The sequence below is a fragment of the Microcebus murinus genome, chromosome 8 (genome assembly GCF_040939455.1).
Source record: "Microcebus murinus isolate Inina chromosome 8, M.murinus_Inina_mat1.0, whole genome shotgun sequence".
NCBI lineage: Eukaryota > Metazoa > Chordata > Mammalia > Primates > Cheirogaleidae > Microcebus > Microcebus murinus.
In genome coordinates, this window is record NC_134111.1 from 71,525,564 (window position 1) to 71,545,556 (window position 19,993).

At 39.5% G+C, this 19,993-nt stretch overlaps 1 protein-coding gene across 2 annotated transcripts in view; it reads left to right on the forward strand.

Annotated features, from left to right (window-relative positions):
* Positions 1 to 19,993, forward strand: part of PLCL1 (phospholipase C like 1 (inactive)) — a 391,376-nt gene that overhangs the window by 93,841 nt on the left and 277,542 nt on the right. The window contains exon 1 of one of the 2 annotated variants that reach the window (XM_012776999.2): positions 828 to 2,135. The exons of the other annotated variant lie outside the window; for it this stretch is intronic. Coding sequence (XP_012632453.1) covers positions 1,896 to 2,135 — 240 coding nt within the window. The 5' untranslated portion in view covers positions 828 to 1,895. Of the gene's footprint in view, positions 1 to 827; positions 2,136 to 19,993 lie in introns of those variants that run through there. 2 annotated transcript variants of the gene reach the window in all.

Sequence of the window (19,993 nt, forward strand, 5' to 3'; positions counted from 1 at the left end):
TAACCACAGTACATTCATTATTGGGCTGCATTTATATTTAAAGAGAAGGTAAAGTCAAGCCTTCTCTATCTTCCCTAGTAGTTAGTAAAGGTCAAATCTGACACCTGCCAACGGCCCCATCCAGTTCTGGTTGGTGGCAGCCCCAGAGGAACCAGGTAAAGTAGCGAAGAGATTACTGGAGGAGCTGGGTGGCAGATTCTAATTTCAGTTCCTGCACTAACTAGTAGACAAGGTTCCCCAGGCCTTCATCTTACCTGCCAAATAAAAGAGCTGTCCTAGATGATCCCTGAATCCCCATGCATCTCTAAAATTCTGAGATTCTAACAAAATTCTTGATCTAAAAGGCTGAAGAATTTCTCATACTCATGCCTAGACTAAGGAATAAGTAAAATGTCAAATTATTAAATTATTAATAATTAAGATACAAAATTTAATGTTATAAATGAGGTTTAATATATGAATAGATTCTAGTATCGAAAAAGCCTTTAAATTAAAACATAAAGTTTTTGTCCTATCAGGGAATCTTTAGAGCCGTCATTTGCATCTGAACACTCTGTGCTAATTTCAGTGACTTAATGCATCATCCAAAGATATCTCTCCTCTTGTTCACCAGCTTACTGGAAATGAACAAAATCTGTTTGTTTATATAGAATTATCTAGAGATAGGACGTTGAACTATTGTCAAATAGGCATTATTTAGGATAGAGACTAAACTCCCCATCCCACCTGCACTTATCTGACTTGTATCATATCTGGGCTTTGTTAGGAGTCACTCTCCAGAGAAATTTGGTTGGTTCAATTTCCTTTTACCCTCACCTCCTCTATCTCACTTCTCTTCCTTGTCATCTTTATTCCCATTGCAGAGTGAATGTAGAATCCTTTCCTGGAACCTGAAGCAAATTATGGAACTCCAGCCTCCCAGTAAGCCCTAGTCTATCTCTGCATGGACCTGACTTCTAAGGAGTGGCCTGAGAACCTGCAATGAACACCTCACCTTGTGAAGCTTCACTCTGTCACCCCAAACGCTTTGACGTTAATACTCAACACCCTCTTTTCTTCCAGTTGCTTTGTTTTGCAGACGGTTTCCTTTCCCCGCCCCCCTCCCACCACCTCGGGTTTTGTTGCATCTTCGGACTTCGCAAATCTAAACTTCCCAAAATATACACGGAGCGCGTGCGGGTGCGCACACGCGCGCGTACACCCTCGCTCGAGTACACAAGCCGCCGGGCCGGCTCCCAGCTACGGAACACATTCCATTCTTCGCGCTCGGGCACACCCCTCCGCAGTGAGGATTGGTCGGGCAGACCCCCCAGTCGGCGAGGCAGGCTCCTAAGAGGCCCAGACGCCTGCCAATCCCCACGGGCTGTCAAAACAAGTCTCCCTCCCTGTCACAACAGAGCGGAGTGGAGGCCGCCGCCGCCGCACTTCCTGGGGCCGCGGCGCTGCAGTCTGCGGGCAGGTGGCGGGTGCGCCCGGCTGCAGCCGCCCAGCTCCGGCCCCGCTCGGGCCACGCGCGTCCGGGCTCCCGAGGCCGCCTGGCTGGGCGCCCGGTGCCTTTTGTCTGGCGTAGAGCGGGCGTTTGCATCACATTTCGGATACCTCCTCCTCTTTTTCGCCTCTCCTTCTCCCTCCGGCTCACATCTTCCTCCCCACTCCCGCCACCGGACCCGCCGGAGTGCTAGCCTCCTGGACCAAAGCCTGAGGACGTCTCTGCCCGAGCGATGCCTCCTCTCCAGAAAGTTGCCGCCGCCGCCGCTGCTGCCACCGCCGCCGCCGAGCGGTGAAACAAAGTCTGGCGGGGCTGTCTCCCGGTGCACGAGCGCACCCGTGCCCAGCAGCTGGGCTCTGCCCCCGGGCGTCCCGTCTCTCCCGGGGAGCCCGAAACACGCCGGGCCATGGCCGAGGGCGCGGCCGGCAGGGAGGCTCCGGCGCCGACCGATGCGGCGGGGGGCGAAGACGACCCCCGAGTGGGCCCAGACGCCGCGGGGGACTGCGCGGCGCCCGCCGCTGGGGGCAGGATGAGAGACCGTCGCAGCGGGGTCGCACTGCCGAGCGCCGTGGGGGCCCCAGCGGACAGCGAGGCTGGCCTCCTGGAGGCTGCAAGGGCGACCCCCCGGCGCAGCAGCATCATCAAGGTAAGGGAAGCTGCGCCGCTCCAGGAGCGTGGGTGTGGGTGGTGGATGGATTGGGGACCCGGGCAGGATGTAGTGTGTCCGGAGGCATCGCAAGCGCGGCATTGTTTTCTTCCATCTCCTTCATTGCCAAACCTTCCTTCCTCATCCGGCGGTTCCCAGACTCAGCTCTCAGCCACGAAAAGCAGAAGTGACTTTTCCCCCCCAGACAGCAGAGGAAAAGTTCCGCTCTGCGTCTTTGCGTTTTGATGGATACTTTCCCTCATTTTCTCTGCAAGCTTCACTAAACCGCTGATGGAACGAGGACAGGAGGACTCAGGATAAATGCAGACCCACGAATGGTTGTGCACCATTCTCCAGAGAAGGGTTAGCTTTTCCCATACAGTAAAGGAAATGGCCACATTACTCTCAAGTGAAAAAAAAAAAAATCCTCTCTAGACCGTAAACGCTCCCGAAATACCAAGACGCGTCAACTTTCTGGGTAGGCAGACAGAGTTTTCAATGGTCCTTGCGGCACAGCAAAGAGGATGGAAGAGCCCCCGGGTTTTTGCGCTGCAGGAAGCACAGCTGGAAAGCAATCAATTTCCCAAGCATTATCCCTAGTCCTTGTGATTACCACCACATCAGGGAAAATGCTTCCTGACCCCCTAACCACTCCACAGGATTTCTATCCATCGATTTAGGAAGGAATTTGCAAACCTCTCAACCCCTTTCTCTTTCTGTCTTCCACTTGGGGCTTGTTTCCTCTGAGATTTCATTCTTTGGGTGCATGACTTTGGAATGAGATTCTTTGGCGTAAGAGCCCTTGCACAAGCTCTGGAAAAGGGCCTCAGCATAAATATATGTGAGTGATCATGTGCATGTGAGATTAAAATTGATTTTGATGGAGCAGTCAGTATGAAACTGTATACACACACACACACACACACACACACACACACACACACACACACACACACACCCCAGTAGTGACAGTGAAAGATAGACTTGGAACTACTTACTGTTCAATTTACTGAATGTGCTAATACATTCAAAACCAGTGCTCAGGGTTAAGCTGTGTACCACTACATAATGCACGTCTTTCCTCAAGCTTCCAGCGCCAGTCTAGGTACACTGCATCCATAGTACATCCACCTAGTTCCAAGTATGGTCTTTTTACTAAACTCTGACACATGGAAGTTTCAAATTGATGCAGAGATTTCAATATTAAAAGAAGAGTGAATGTTAATTGCATATGACTTGTAGTTGTTTTAATTATTTTGTGGCTTTTTGATTATGCCAAAGGGAGTGTTCTATTCCAGGTGTGAATTTGGATAAACGGGAAATTATCACTTTTTTTTTAACCCACAGGTCAGAAAGCATTTTGTTTTGAACCTTAAAAATCATCACAAGTAGGAAACATTGATACTACCTGTGGGCCTGTGTGTATAAAACAGGCTCTGCAAGGTAGTTTAAAGTGTATGATGATAAAGAGCTGTGGGCTCTATAATGCTGTAAAAAAAAAAGTAATATACAAATTCTTGCAACTAAGTTTGCTACTTTTGAATTGTGCAGGCTGACATATTCTCGGAAGAATTGTTGCTGAGTAATAGTGCCTCTTATTTTGAAGTTTCTTTTTGTGACAAAAAAGGAGGGAGACTATAGACTGTCAATTTGACCTTTCCCTTATTTAATAGTAAATTAAACAAACACTTAGTTAATGGCCTTTAAAATTAAAGATATGAGAAAATAAAGGGAATTATTATTTTACATTAGGTTTTATCAAAAAAGCAAAAAATCAGATGTTATGAGGAGTATGAAGGGAAGACTCCCCAGCCATCCACACTCCCACTTCCATAGGCTACCCCAATTCTGTTAACACTTATGTACCTTTAAAATGTTGCATGCACATGTAAGCATATGTATTTTTATGTATCTATGATCGACTATTGAAGCTCCTGATTTATATATAAAATCTGGCTAGTTATACAGGCCTCATAGCTTCAAATTTGCTTTGAACATTTTTGATACTTAGAGGTTTGTCTGAGGTCATTGTAATGAACAAATTAATCTTTAAGGATATCCTGGCATTTGGCAGCAGTCATTGGGGTCTGTCCCCAGAGATCTTCATTCCCTTCAGGGGGGCAAAAAGGCAGGTGGTGAGCTCTGTTCCACTCCCTCTCTGAGATCAAGAACCTTTCTGTTGACATCTTGAATCTGCTGCCCCATCATTTGTTTACTTTAATGTAGCAAGAATGAGAGTTTCTAAAAAAGGTCTAGATCATATAAGAAGTGCATAGAACATGTTCTATATTTAGAGAAAATGCATTTTTCGTAGTTTTGCCAAGAGTTTTTTTAATTTGGCATTTAAACATACCCAAAAAAATAAAGGCTTTAGTACATTTTATATTAGTCAAAATATTAAATGCTATTCCAAATATCCATAGTGCAGCAATAATTGATATTCATGATCATAACTCTGAGCCACTGAAAGATTGTGAATCATCAAATATTAAATTCTTTTCAGCTCAATTTAGGGTATTGTTTCAGAATAGTACATTCCTTTATCCTGCCAAAAACAGACTGTCTTGTATATTAATAAAGGAATGTTTTCAGTAAATTTACCCTCCCTAATTTGTGAAAACATGTGTTTAGTTGAGAAAACAATTTCCTTCAGAGCTGATGAAAACAATGACAACATTTATCTGTACATATCTTCAGAAATTCTTTCTACTGTCATTGTGTTTCTTCCCCTATATCGCCAGTCCTAGGCTTTAAAAGATTTGATGTGAGAACTGAACTGATTCTCTTTAATCTGTCTTTTTTCTCTTTTTCTATATGATTATTTGAACAGAATTGACATTGATAAATTATGCATATTTTTTGGTAAGTGCATTGTTATATACCCCAATAATGCAATAGAGTCCATCTTAATTTCTTTTTGATAACTTTTGGTTTGAAATGACAAGTTAGGTACATGCAGGATTGATAGATCTGACAGTTATTTACAATTCTGTATTTGATATATTTCTAATTAAGAAATTGGAATATTTTTATATCTAGTATTTAATATCATACTTATAATATTTAAAATATTTAACATTTTAGATTATAGTTTATAGCTCTATAACTCTATAATATTCTGGAAATAGGAAGTAGCATAGCTTATTCCCTGTATTAGATGGTGGGAACTAAAATACATACAAGTTTTAAACATAGCAGTTGATTTTTCTTCCATTATATGTAACATATTGACAAGTTATACTTTCTTCCATTTCCTTTTGATTCTACTTAAGTATGACTTCTCTGGACAAAGAAGAATAGGAATTGTCACTTGGATCTCATGGACGTGGGTATGTGGGATGAAGATAGGAGTTGGGAATGAGGAGCTGAGACCTGTACTGAAGCAGCTAAAGTAATGATTACCTTGGGTGTTCATGTTTCATTTTATATCATGGCCAGTCTCATGTTCATTGTGGGCTAGTGTAGTGGATTTCTGAGCTGTAGCCTCAAAGATGTACCTTGGGTACCAGCTGACCCATATCAAAATTATGGCTCTTTTCAGAGGTGCAAGGGAATGAAATTCACATTAAGTGCCTACTACTATGAGTCAGATACTAAACTAGGAGCTTTCATACATTTTATCACTTAATCCTCAGAGGAAACCCTCCAAAGCAGGGAAGGGAAGCACAGAGAGCTACTGTTAAAATGTGGAGTAAGAATTCAAAGCCACATCTTCCTTAACTCCAGACAGTGGCAGAAGAATATGCATCTTGGATCCCAAGGCTTGTGGGGTAAATTATCCTTTCTCTGTCCTTCTCCCCCCAATTCAGAACATCTAGAGCAAGATAACTCTAGAAAGGGATTGCAACCTCTCCTGTCTTTGGCCATTTTATTAGGCCTGTGCTGTATTTGAATAGGCAGAAAAATTTGGCAGATATTCTGCTTGGTGTCAATATAGGAAGCTCACACCTGTTGTTTCATACCAGGCTTACTTCCCCTATGCCTGAGCAGACAGTAAAGTTTGTGAAGGGTTATATTCTCTTTTTAGGCTGATATTCAGAGGGATCAAATACCTGGGGCATAGGAATATGTATTATTCTAGGGGAGTGAGAAAATAGGAGATCTTCATTTAGGGCATTGAAAGCATTTTTTTAAAATAGTTATGAAGGGAAATCAAATGTGATTGAAAAATTACTTAAAAATATTAGGCACACTATGAATTATACAGGTTATGTAGACTGACCTGGGAATTACTCGGCATTTATAGTCTTCTTTTCCCTCTACAAATACCGTGTTAAAAGTTCCAAAGAAGCAACTTATGGATGAATTTTGGAAAAACACCTGATTGTGCAGAGGAGCTGGCCAGCCTTTACTATAAGTGGTGCCATGAGTGTACCCTGGCAGTTTCAGTTGGGGTTCTTTTCCTGAAGTGTGATTCAGCTGTGTAAATAGCATTGAACCACTTAGGTGGATTTGGTTTATTATCCCAGCAACTTTGGTTAGAATGTTTACTTTCTCCAAAATTACCATAGAAACATGGTGGCATTTCAACTTAGAAGTGGGTGCTTCCAATTGCGGTGCCTTCTAATGTGAGATCTTATAGCATTTCTAAAACGAATTAGAAGTAAACTTCAGGTAAAGAGCCTTGTCATACTTTGATAAAAGGTTTTAGAAGTGCCTGTTGATTATTGTTTGCTAATACTATTAGAAGTCACACTATTTGTTTTCCCTTTTGAAAAATATATTAAGGTTAAAAAAGTATAAGTTAATTGCACAGCCATTGAGGAGTTGAACACACATTGTGATTAAGACTGAATAGTTGTTTTCCCAGGCTTTTTCTTTTTACGATGGAGAACATAGGTAATTAAATTTTGTACAGTAAAATGTCAATTGAACATTTATTGCCAAGTAACACTTCAGGCACAGGAGGGTGTTATGAAAAGACATCAGGAGACACGGCTGACTTTACCTTGGTGCTGCTGAACGAACAGTTCATTAGCTGGTTCTAGGCAATGCCAGGGCAACTGATCAGGCAGCAGCCCAGGAGTCGCTCAATGAAAGAATCGCAGCAGTCTTTCCTGCTCTCTCATTCATTTCTGCTCAGCTTTAATGACCATGAATATTAAAAACAATTCCATGTTCAGGAGCAATGTCCAAACTGAGATATGCACAGCATTGTATATTTATAAAAACTATCCAACTTTAAATGAATAAAAAGAAGTAAGAAGCAGAAGTAAAGTCACTTTTTGAGTTTTCCATTGAGCTCTCAGCACCTGTAAATGAACCACTGGTTATAAGTTAAAGAGAATCATTTGATTGACTTTAAATCTAAGGTAATAAATCAGTAAACTTTATTATAGTGAAACCTGTCAGTTCTGTACAATCTCATATTTTGACAAGTGTTTTAATAATGTAAAGGTTTATTTTCTCAAATCTTATTCACCTCTGTGTACTAGTTCATCTCTATACTCTAGTTTCTATAATAGGGTACGATAGATAGAGTTTATTATAATTAATGATTATATTAAACTGATAATAAGAGGACCAAATGGCCAACTTCTATAAACAGTAATCGGTCTTGTTTTAAGTATTGGCCAATGTATTGTGTATTTCATCTAGCATTGATGGCAACAAAATCATAGTATTACAAAATACTGGAATAGTCCCTTTCATTTAAAATTGGATTTAATTTGTTGATTTATTTGTAACATCTTATATGGATGTGTTTAAGAGAGATATAATCTGGTTTATTTCCAACAGTGCCATTTTAACTTACCTTATTAATAATCAATCTAGCATTATTTTGAGAAAAGTAAGATTTTACATGGTAAGTAGAAAAGAACCATTATTTAAATTATCATTATCACTCTAGAAAGAAAAAAGGCAAGTTAATTTTGAAAATACTACAATCCACCCAAAAACAACATAAAACTAAACTACTTTAGTAAATGTGTTTGGTTTCCAAATATTTGTTAATTTGTATTTGTAAATTTATGATAGTATATAGCTATTATAGGCAAAGGTTTTGGTTTGCCTATAACCATACAATTTTGTATTCAAAAGTTTAAAATATCTTTGAAAGATAATATCTTCTTTGTTAATTCTTTCATGCTGACCTTTTTCAAGGGCCTTTTGAAAGATGCTAAGTCTGTACTAAGACTAACTCCAGGCTATATGTATAAGTAGGCAAACTTGCACTATTTGTATGGTACAAAATCATGGTCAGAAATGTTGAGATTGTGATGCTACTGAGTATTTAGAAAATCAGAGACACTCAAATTCAGAACACCTTCCCTGTGAGACATTGAGAGAGATGAATACTTGAAGAAGACCAAAAGAGACAAAAGGCAAAACAAACCTTTTTACTTTATTAAAACACTTGTCAATGTTTTGTTTAATGTTAGGTAGGACCAAAACTACAGCATAGAACTCTGGAAAGCTGGACCTGACCATAGTATATAGATACTTTTCCCTAAGGCTCAGATGACTTCAAACCAAAGCAGGCCAAATAGACTGTGTGTCCTACCTCCTAGATCTGACAGCTGGTGATGGCCATGTGCTAATCAGTGCACACCCACCAGGGCCAGAGAATAAGGAGTCAGGGACACTGCAGCAGGAGGAGAATGTGTTTCCCCTCGAAGCCTCCCTTGGCTCAGGCTGGGATAAGATCTGGCTCAGGAAAAGGGAAACTGTCAGAATAGTGACGTGCCCTGCTCCCTTTCCAGGTCAGCCCTGATCATTGGGTCAAAGAGGAGAGAGAGAAGAGACTACAGTAGTGCACTCTGACCACTCTCTCATTTGAAAGAGTCACCCCATAAAACATAGCCCAGTCAATGTCCTTGAACTTGCAGTTTTTTAATCATTGATAATCACTAATTTTTGGAGGTGGCAGTGGGGATGGACGGGAGGGAATGGAGCCTTGTGCTCCCCCTAGAGACTGACATACAAGATGCAAAGTCATCTTCAGCATTTGGTGAATTCCAATTTTGAATACTTTGGAATTATTGATTTCATACCATAATTAAATATTATATATTTAGAAATGTTATTAATAATTAAATAGCTTTCTTTTTATGTTTAATCTAATAGATAAAACACACAGTAACATCTTGAAGAGATTTTCCTACTGAGCAATTTTCTTTATGATAATAGCAAATGCTCATGTAATATGTACTGAGTCTGACATTGTTCTGAGCACTTCATGTGTATTAAATAATTTAATCCTCACAGTAACCATATAAGATACGTATTATTATTACCTCAATTTTTACAGATGGTGAGATGTTAAGTGACTTGCCCAAGGTCACATAGCTAGTAAATACAAAGCCAGAAACTGAGTCCAAATAGTCTAGCTCCAGAGGTTGCTTTTTAATCTTTATGCTATACATCCTCTCAAATAGTATTGATTTGCACCTAAGCTGGTGTAGATTAAATAGCATATTTTTTTTGTTACCTTAAACATGTAAGTTCAGCTGACAAATCAAAAAGAGACGATTTTGAAAACAGTTTTGGGAAATTCTGTGAAAGATTATTGAATATACTTTCCCTCCCACAGTTTCATAGCCTTTCACATAAAATACCCATGACTTTACATTAATATTGTATTCCATTTTCCTTTGAGAGGACTGGGACTTCTGTTAGTATTAGCATACCTAGTGTTATTGTGCTTTGCTTTATTGTATTTTGCAGACATTGCATTTTTTACAAATTGAAGGTTTGTGGCAACCCTGTGTCGAACAAGTCTCTTGGCATCATTTTTCCAACAGCATGTGCTCTTTGTATTTCTGTGTTACATTTCAATAATTCTCATAATATTTCAAACTTTTTCATTATTGTTATCTGTTATGGTGATCTATTATCAGTGATCTTTTTTCTTTTCTTTTTCTTTGTTTTTTTTTTTTGAGACAGAGTCTTACTCTCTTGCCTCAGATAGAGTACAGTGGTCTTATCATATAGCTCACTGCAACCTCAAATTCCTGGGCTTAAGCAATCCTCCTGTCTTAAACCCTCCTGAGTAGTTGGGACTACAGGTTTGCACCATCAAGCCTGGATGATTTTTCTATTTTTTGTAGAGAATGGGGTATCACTCTTGCTCAAACTGGTCTTGAACTTCTGAGCTCAAACAATTAGGCCTCATAGACTGCTAGGAGTACAGGTACGAGCCACCACACCCAGCCTATCAGTGATTTTTGATGTTACTATTGTAATTGTTTTGCATCATGACAAACCATGCCCATATAAAGTCTGCAAACTTAATTGATAAATATGTATATTCTGACTGTTCCACTGACCTGTCCTTGCACTGTCTCTCTCCCTTTCCTCAGGCTTCTTTATTCCCTGAGACAGAACAATATTGAAATTAGTTCAGTTAATAATCCTATGGTGCCCTCAAAGTGTGCGAGTGAAAGGAAGAGTCATACATCTCTCATTTTAAATCAAAGCTAGAAATGATTAAGTTTAGTGAGGAAGGCATGTCAAAAGTTGAGATAGGCTGAAAGCAAGGGCTTTTGTGCCAAAGTTAGCCAAGTTGTAAATGCAAAGGAAAAATTCTTGAAGGAAATTAAAAGTGCTACTCCTTTCTTGCTGAAGAGAAGGCAGGAAAAATTAATAAATAAGCAGAAAAAAAAACAGTGCTACTCCAGGGAACACACAAAGGATAACAGAGTAAAACAGCCTTATAGAGAGAAAGTTTTTAGTGCTATGGATAGAAGATGAAACCAGCCACAACATTCCTTTAAGCCAAAGCCTAATCCCAAGTAAGGCCCTAACTCTTTTCAATTCTATGAAGGCTTAGAGAGGTGAGAAAGCTTCAGAAGAAAAGTTTGAAGCTAACGGAGGTTGGTTCATGAGGTTTAAGGAAAGAAACAATCTCTATAATATAAAAATGCGAAGTGATATAGCAAGTGCTGATGGAGAAGCAATAGCAAGTTGTCCAGAAGATCTAGCTAAGATCATTAACTGTGGCTAAATGAAATGACAGATTTTTAATGTAGACAAAACAGCCTGCTATTGGAAGAAGAAGCCATCTAGGACTTTCATAGATAGAGAGGAGAAGTCAATGCCTAGCTTTAAAGAACAGGCTGACTCTCTTGTTAGTGGCTAATGCAGCTGGTGACTTTACGTTGAAGCCAATGCTCATTTACCATTCCCAAAATCCTAGGGCCCTTCAGATTTATGCTAAATCTACTCTGCCTGTGCTCTAGAAATGAAACAACAAAGCCTGATGACAGCACATCTGTTTATAGCATGGTATACTAAATGTTTTAGACATACTGCTCAGAAAAAAGATTCCTTTCAAAATATTACTGCTCATTGACAATGCACCTGGTCACTCAAAAACTTTGATGCAGATGTATAGGAAGATTAATGTTGTTTTCATGCCTGCTAACAAAACAGTGATTTTGCAGCCCATGGATCAAGGAGTGATTTCGGCTTTCAAGCCTTATTTAAAAAGATACACATTATAAGGCTATGGCTGCTATAGATAGTGATTCCTCTGGTGCATCTGGGCAAAGTAAATCGAAAACTTTCTAGAAAGGATTCACCATTCTCGATGCCATTAAGAACATTGTGATTTATGAGAGGAGGTCAAAATATCAATATGAACAGGAGTTTGAAAGAAGTTGATTCCAAACCTCATAGATGAATTAGAGGGACTCAAGACTTCAGTGGAGGAAGTCACTGCAGATGTGGTGGAAACAACAGAACTAGTATTAGCAGTGGAGCCTGAAGATGTGACTGAATTGCTTCCATCTCATAATAAAATTTGAATGGATGAGGAGTTTCTTCCTATGAATAAGCAAAGAAAGTAGTTTCTTGAGATGGGAGCTACTGGTGAAGATGCTGTGAGCATTGTTGAAATGACAACAAAGGACTTAGAATGTTATATAAACCTAGCTGATAAAGAAGTAGTGGCAGGGTTTGAGAGGATTGACTGCAATTTTGAGAGAAGTTCTACTGTAGGTAAAATGCTATCAAACGTCATCACATGCTGTAGATTAATGTCAATTAATGGGGCAAACTTCATTGTATTATTTTAATAAATTACCTCAGCCACCCCAACTTTTAGCAACCACCATCCTGATCAGTCAGCAGCCACTGACATCGAGGCAAGACCCCCCACCAGCAAAGAGATTATGACTTGCTGAAGCCTCAGATGATTGGTAGCACTTTTTAGCAATAAAATATTTATAAATTAAGGTGTACACATTATGTTTTTATACATCATACTATTGTATACTTAACTGGATTACAATATGGTATAAACATAACTTTTATAGGTACGCCTATATATTTTTATTCTTTGACTAAAGTTAGCATCTTTACCATGAAGCAAGAGTTTATGATCCAACTTTGGTATAAATTATAGAGGCTAAGGATGGACTATTACTTAATTATTGAAACCTGATATGATTTATTATATAGTTTGATAGTTTTGTCTCCCAGCATCAATAAATCAAAAAGGAGTATTTGAGTTTCCAATTCAAGGAAGTTGCAATTTTGTTAAGTGGTAGTGGATATGATGTTGTATGATGCAGATTTCTTTCCAATTAGTTCTGCAGTAAGTATAGTGCCTAACACATAGCAGGAGTTCAATAAATATTTGCCAAATTCCATTAAACTGTAAGTCTGTCTGATCACAAGGAAACAAACTCCTTGATTTTGGTAGATCTTTTGAAGTCAATATATAGGAAGTCCAAATATATGATTATGTCATGAAAATATTGTCCTTGTGGCTGTTTTATCATGTTAAAGGTAATGAGTCTGTTCTGCTGTGCAAAGATTCATTATCATACAGTATCAAATGGTACCCAGAGGTTTGTCCCAGTCATGTGGAGGCTGGCCAAGTGTTAAAGATACAGTCAGCTCTCTTGTTGAGACCCTTGTACATCAGTTTTAATCTGTAGTTATGTTAAATTAGTAAAAGGATATAGGTCTTTGGCCTTCTCTCTTCTTCTTTCTCCCCTATTGCAGCATTTGCACAATAAAGTATTTGGTCACATTCTCTTATAGTGAATTTTTTTTTGGAAAAAAAAGTGGCTTCTCCCAAACATCTGAAACTTAAAAATATTTTTTCCCTAATACTTTTTCATGTTCAGCTAGTGTGGGATTAAACTAGTTTTATGATAAATATATGGTGTGTGTGTGTACACTTATGCTAGGCACATTGGAAGTCATAAGCCTCAGTAGCAGGTAACCTTTTGATCCCCAGCTTTCTGTGCTACAGCTGGCATGATGGTCTTTATCCAAAGACATGTTCAGCAGAAAAATAACTGCACAGTCAGTGAGAAGCTGCACTCAGAAGTGTTAGCAGTTAAATTTGACCAGAAGTTGAGGTTTCTGGAAGGAAGGGAGAAGAGAAAGAGAAGGATCAAGGTGTGCTAGAAGGGAATGGAGTCAGATGAGACCATATTTGTAAACGGGCTGAATAAATGGCTTCACAGATGTTCTTTACCTCCATTATTCTGCCAGAAGTAGTACATTTTGGAATTATTTTGGGGGAGGGATTTTGATTGCTTTTGGTTCATCTGGAGAGGCTTTTAACTAATGGGCACCTCACATCTTAACACACTTACCAGTAATTGCTGCACACAAAGCTTTTTGAGTCTACAGATTCCTGGGAAGAATCAGGGGAGCATTGGTCTGCGTTGTTGGTGGGACAACTTGGCATTAAAGATGAACTGTCTACTTTGCTAGTCCCAGCCCTAGGAGAGTTCAGGGAGAGTCTTCATGGTGCACCCTCAGCATGATAGATTCACCAACACAGAGAAATGGCTTCTGACAAACACGTCATCATAGAAGTTGGTGTAATGGGATAGAAATGGTTGTGAGTGCTGGAATTAGCCACCACAGCTTAAAACAAAAGGCTCTAAGTATCCACGTAGTCATGAAACCATCCCTTTCATCTTACTTAGAAATAGCTTCCATTGCCTTCACTGCTGCTCTTGCCCACAGCCCTTCCCCCAGCCTGAATAAGGGGAGGATTGGGAGAGAAAAGGTGGCCTTGGAGGGGGAATTATGGTTCCTAAAGAGAGCCTATCTCTTCCACTTACCTCATTGTGACGGGAAAGAGACCGTGACTCTTTCTGAGGTTGAGAGAGAAAGGACTCAAGAGATGAGTTTTTTAGCATGTAAGGTTGGGCAGTTAATGGTGTGGCATGCATCATGTCTCTCTGTAAGGTAGTTGAGACTGATTCTCATTTCTTCTCTGGAAGATACTAAGTTATTGGACCATCACAGCCTCTGATGCTATCCTGTTGGTGGAAAAAAGGGACACTGTAGAAGATGGTCTGACCAGGCCTTTTGCTACTGCCCCCCCACCCCCCAAAAGAGGCCACTTGGGTAAAGGGACTCCAGTAACAAAGGCTGGGGCAGGGGCTGGTGAGGGGTGGGAGGAAGAAGTCAGTGTCTACAGAAAATCTCTAACACCAGAATAATGAACTTGTAGGGAAGAAAGGCCCTGCAGGGAACAAGCAGCCCCATAGCGAGTTAGCATTTGGACGCCTGCTCACAGAGGGAACCAATGGTCAGTTCAGTGTTAACCTGAGGAGCAGAGAAAACTAACCTAGTGGGGCGTGCAGCATCCCTGTGCATCCATCTTATGGGGAGACCTTGGCCTTTCCTATCCTTACACCAGCCCCAGCCCAAAAGGGAAGTGCAGGGGGGAAGAGAAAGGGAGAAGTGGGAGAAGTGGTAGACCCACCCCCATCTCCAGCCAGGAAATCCACCATTCTCTCCACCACTCTCGTTTGCCTTGGGGGCTGTGAAGTGGTGAAGAGGACCTTGAATCAAACATGAAGTTTTAACATGAACAGCACTGAATATTTAAGGACTTGAGAGAATCCTTTTAATAATCTAAAGAGAATGAAGCATGGAATCTGAGTGAGCCATTGGTAATAACTGGAGTGCACTGGAAAAAAGCCTGTTTTTTTCCTGGGTGATGCCTGTATCAAAGTACAATTTCCATGTAAGCTCACATCATAGAGAATCAGTTGCAATCTGGTTTCGTAGGTAATCAGACAAGTTTACAGAATGTCTTCCATTATATAAAGCCTGTTAAAAGCCGGGGAAGAAAAACAGTACTTTGCACTGACATTGGGATCAACCGAGAATGTAGTGGGCTTAGTGGCATTAAATACAATAAAAAAGTTGAAGTCATAATTTAAAAATTCCTGGATGTAGATATTAAATATTTATTTATATAAAATGAAAACTCTGCAGAGGCTATTTTTGCTGTTCTGAACTTTTCTTTAGGAAAAATCTGGAGAAAGCCAAACTGTGATTTAAGTTCTTTAACTACTGTGCCTAATATCTTATTATCTTTTAAAAAGCTGCTTTCTTACAAGGCACAAAAACATTGCTCTGAGGCTTCTTATGGACATAAAAGCTTTACCATGTTTATCTTATTATGCTTTAAATATTTCTGTATTCTTATTAATGGTTTTAATTTTGCTACTTAGGTTTTACAGTTGAAAATGGTTTAAGCATTTTAAAGGTCAGATAGATGATTAAGGTAGATTATTTGTCTTATTCCTATAAGGACAGACCTTGGTGCTATGACTTGTGAGGGACTGTCTTTGTAGTTTTCTTCAAATACTCTTTTTTTTTTTTTCCGTTTCCTATCATTTAGGTATTTTCCTTCAAAACTATCCTGTTTTTGGTTTCAGGCACCCAGCCTTCCAAAATATCGTTTGCTTTAGATGATTGGCTTACTCTCCATCTGAATTTAAAAATTCACTATAAAAATCTTTGTTAAAGGTGGAATTTAGCTGAGAATATTTACACATGAATCTTCTTCATATTTAGAAATACTTGCATTTGGTAGGAGGGTATGTTTGTTGCTTTAACAAAGAGATACCAACATATAGTGGCTCAAACAAGATAGTTTATGTCTTCAAATAAGTAACAGTAAGCAGGTTATTCCCAATTAGGTGGGTGGCTCTGTTTCACAAAGTAATTCAGGGATGCAGGGTTCTTTTGTTTTGTTTTTTGGGCCATCTCTTAAGATGTTGATTTGTCCCTTTGGTGAAATAGGCCAACCACCTCTACATCCTACCTCATAGGAAGAGGGAAAAGGAAAGTGGAGGGTGATTAGCGTCTTTTAAAGGAAGCGATCTGTAAGTTGCACATACCACTTTGCTCACTGCTCATTACTTATGGCCATGCCCAGCTGCACAGTAGGCTGGGAAATGTAGTCCCCACCTGGATGGCCATGTGCTCAATAATGATTAGGAGATTCTTGTTAGTAAAATGAAGAAGAGGAGACTGTAAGTTTTTGTTAAGGTTAAAAGAATTAGTCATGGGGTATATTCTTGACTTGGAGAATGAGTCAAAGTGGTTGTTTTTCTTGGGGTGGGGTAATATGGGGGAGGCAAACATTACTCTGTTATGTTTTGGGGCTCACATTTTTTTTTATCTGGTTAGGGCATATAAGCTTATATGCTACCAGGTACTATTTCAATACCTGTATGAGCCAGTTGGCTTCAAAATTATTTCTCACATACATGGACTGCACAAAAATCCTGACATACATGAGAAGCCCCAAATAAGATCAAATAGGATATCTTGAGTAACTACTGTGTGCTATACACTATGTGAGAGAACCTGTGGAGAACTTTCTTAGGAGAGCCTTTGGAGATCATTTTGCAGTTAGCCACATTAGGGCAGGAACCCTCCCCTTAGACGTGTGGAATTGGCTTCCAGTCAGCAGGGAGCTCCCTCTCTCACAAGGGAGCCAATTTCATTTTCAGTCTGTTTTTGTTGTTTGAAAAAATTCTTATGTTGAGCCCAAATCCAGTTCTTCTCTGACACATTTCCTAGTCAGTTCTATTTCTACCTTCAGGAGCTATAAAGAATAAGTTTAAGTTCTCATATGGCAGCTCTTGACATATTTGAAGGGAGTTATGTGGGTGCTTCCTCCCACGTTCCCACCATAATAATAACCCCTGACATTTATTGAGTGCTTCCTATGTTCCAGACACTGTTCTAAGCATTATCCATGTATCAACTCATATAATTCTCACTAGTCTTATGAAGTAGGGAATCTCAACCCCGTTTCATAGATGAGGAAATTGAGGCACAGACAGGTTAAGTAACTTGCCCCAGGTTCACACAGTAGGTTGCCAGTCTTTCATTTGAAATGTGGTTCCTAGACTACAACATAGGTTGCTATGCTAGATGCACATGTAGTCTACTGTAGTGAACTGGTTTACCTCCCGTTTTCTGGATCTTTTATTTCTATGAATGTAACCATCAGGAGAATTTTCCTGCTGGGAAAAAAAATACATATTCCATTGACAGCAGTTCAGCAAAGTTGTCTTTGTATTCAAGGGACTATGCTCTTGAATCCGAGAAGGTATGATGGGTTGACTGAAGGCAGGCTTGATATGGCAGTTGGTTTCAATTTAATATGATGTGTAAAGCCATTGTAGTTTTCTTAAATAAGGAAGTAATTGATAAAAAATTTGGTAAAAGATTTTTTTTTTTGGGGGGGGAGATAGAGTCTTACTTTGTTGCCCAGGCTAGAGTGCAGTGGTATCATGATAGCTTCCTTGCAACCTCAAACTTCTGTGCTGAAGTGATCCTACCCCTTCAGCCTCCCTAGTAGCTGGGACCACAGGAATGTGCCACCACAACCAGCTGATTTTTTAAAATAATTTTTTGTAGAGATGGGGTCTCTCTATATTGCTCAGGCTGGTCTTGAATTCCTGGCCTCATGTGATCTTCCACCTTTGCCTCCCAAAGTACTAGGATTAAAGTGTGAGCCACTGTACCAGGCCTAAAAAAGATTTTCATAATAACTATGTGAAACAGTAGAAATAAATTAGAGATTAAAAGAATGTCTAGAAGTTCCTAGAATTAAGTGCTAGATCTAAGAGGTGGTATAAAACTACCATTAAGGCCCTAGAATTGGACTACCAGAATTGGAATCCTGATTCTCTGTTAGCTGTGTGATGTTGGGCAGATTACTTAATCTCTTTGACCCTAAACACACACACACACACACACACACACACACACACACACACACACGGTTGTTGGGAAGATTAAATGAGAAAATTCACATACAGTGGTTAGCTAAGTGGTTGGCACATGGTAGGTAGTCAATAAATGTTAATTATTATTATTTGGAAATAGAAAAGATAAAATCTGAGACTGATTTTGAAGAAAGAATTGTTAGGACTTTTCAGAAACATGAGAAATCAAAAACTGAAAATAATTCTTAAAATTTTGATCATGGAGGGCTTTGAATAAAAATGTATCTTTGAGTTGTGAAACAAAACCTATCTTTTGGCTGCCATGTATAACCAGGTTGGGCTTGTGGTGGTCACCTTTCTGATAGGTGGGGGAGCTCCAAGGTCTTTTCTCATGGTCTTTGGAATTATAGGGATTGGTCATCATTGGTTTTTCTCTAATTTTTTTGCAGCGTTACAAAGAAAAATGCCCAGACACTTGGATGTGAGTTGATACAGTCAGTAGTTATTTTTAAAAAAAGCTTTCCATTTTTCCAAAAAAAGTTTTGTAAATGACCTAATAGTATTTGTAATTGTTTTCCTCTCTGCTCCTTCTTGACAAACAATTGTATAATTTTTACTAGAGGGTAAAGTTATTCAAAGAGGATTTCCAATGTCCTCAAATTCCAGAGTGAAAGAATGAGCTATATCTGAATTTAGTGTATTTACATTTAGTTTAGCAAGTGATTTTTTTTTTTTTTTGAGACAGAGTCTCGCTTTGTTGTCCAGGCTAGAGTGAGTGCCGTAGCGTCAGCCTAGCTCACAGCAACCTCAAACTCCTGGGCTCAAGTGATCCTTCTGCCTCAGCCTCCCGAGTGGCTGGGACTACAGGCATGCGCCACCATGCCCGGCTAATTTTTTATATATATATATCAGTTGGCCAATTAATTTCTTTCTATTTATAGTAGAGACGGGGTCTCGCTCTTGCTCAGGCTGGTTTTGAACTCCTGACCTTGAGCAATCCGCCCGCCTCGGCCTCCCAAGAGCTAGGATTACAGGCGTGAGCCACAGCGCCCGGCCTAGCAAGTGATTTTTAAGTACTTGTTGAATTTGGCACTGTGCTGTGTCCTTGGCTTTGATCATTCTCTTGTCTAAAATGTCATCTTAATGAACAGTATATAATGAGGTTTTTTTCCTTGCTTCAAGTTGATTGAAATTTTAGAAAAGTCCCTATAATCCCTACCCTGGCACTAACTCAGCCTTAAGAAACACCTAAAACTTAGTAAAGGCATCTATGAGAATAGTCTCCCTTTAATTTATTTGAACTGATTTCACCTTAAAATTTAACTACATCTTCGAATTTTGCTTTTTACAGAGTAACATTCTTCTCACAGCTAATGACCTCACAGTCTTTTTTTTCTTCCTAGAATTATGCTCACTTCAGTAAAATTTGTGACTATATACAAGAAGTGAATGAAAACATAAGTATTAAAAAAATCATGTCTGAGTCAAATTCAGGTATTTAGCTTGTTTGTTTAAGATTATGTTTTCCTTGTTAGATTGTAAATTCCTTAAAAGCCAGAACTCTTCCAAACGGTTTGGTTTTGTGGTCCTTCCAAGAATGGAGTATGATGCTGTGTAAAGACAGATGCCTTAAATAAATAATGACCGATTGTAAAATAAACCCTTAAAATTAAAGAAAAGAGTGAACCATAAAATTGGCAGCTATTACTTGTTTTATTATAAGTAACAATATGGTTAAAGGGGCAATGCTCTTTATTTTTTCTGCAGCTTTTTCAACCAAGAATCAGAGCTGCTAAGAATCAGAGGTGCCTCCTGTTTTTTTGTCTTAGGTGCTTGCCATCTGCCATGTTCTTATGGATTAGGTGCAAGTCAGTGGGTGGAAGAGGATATAGAGAATGTACC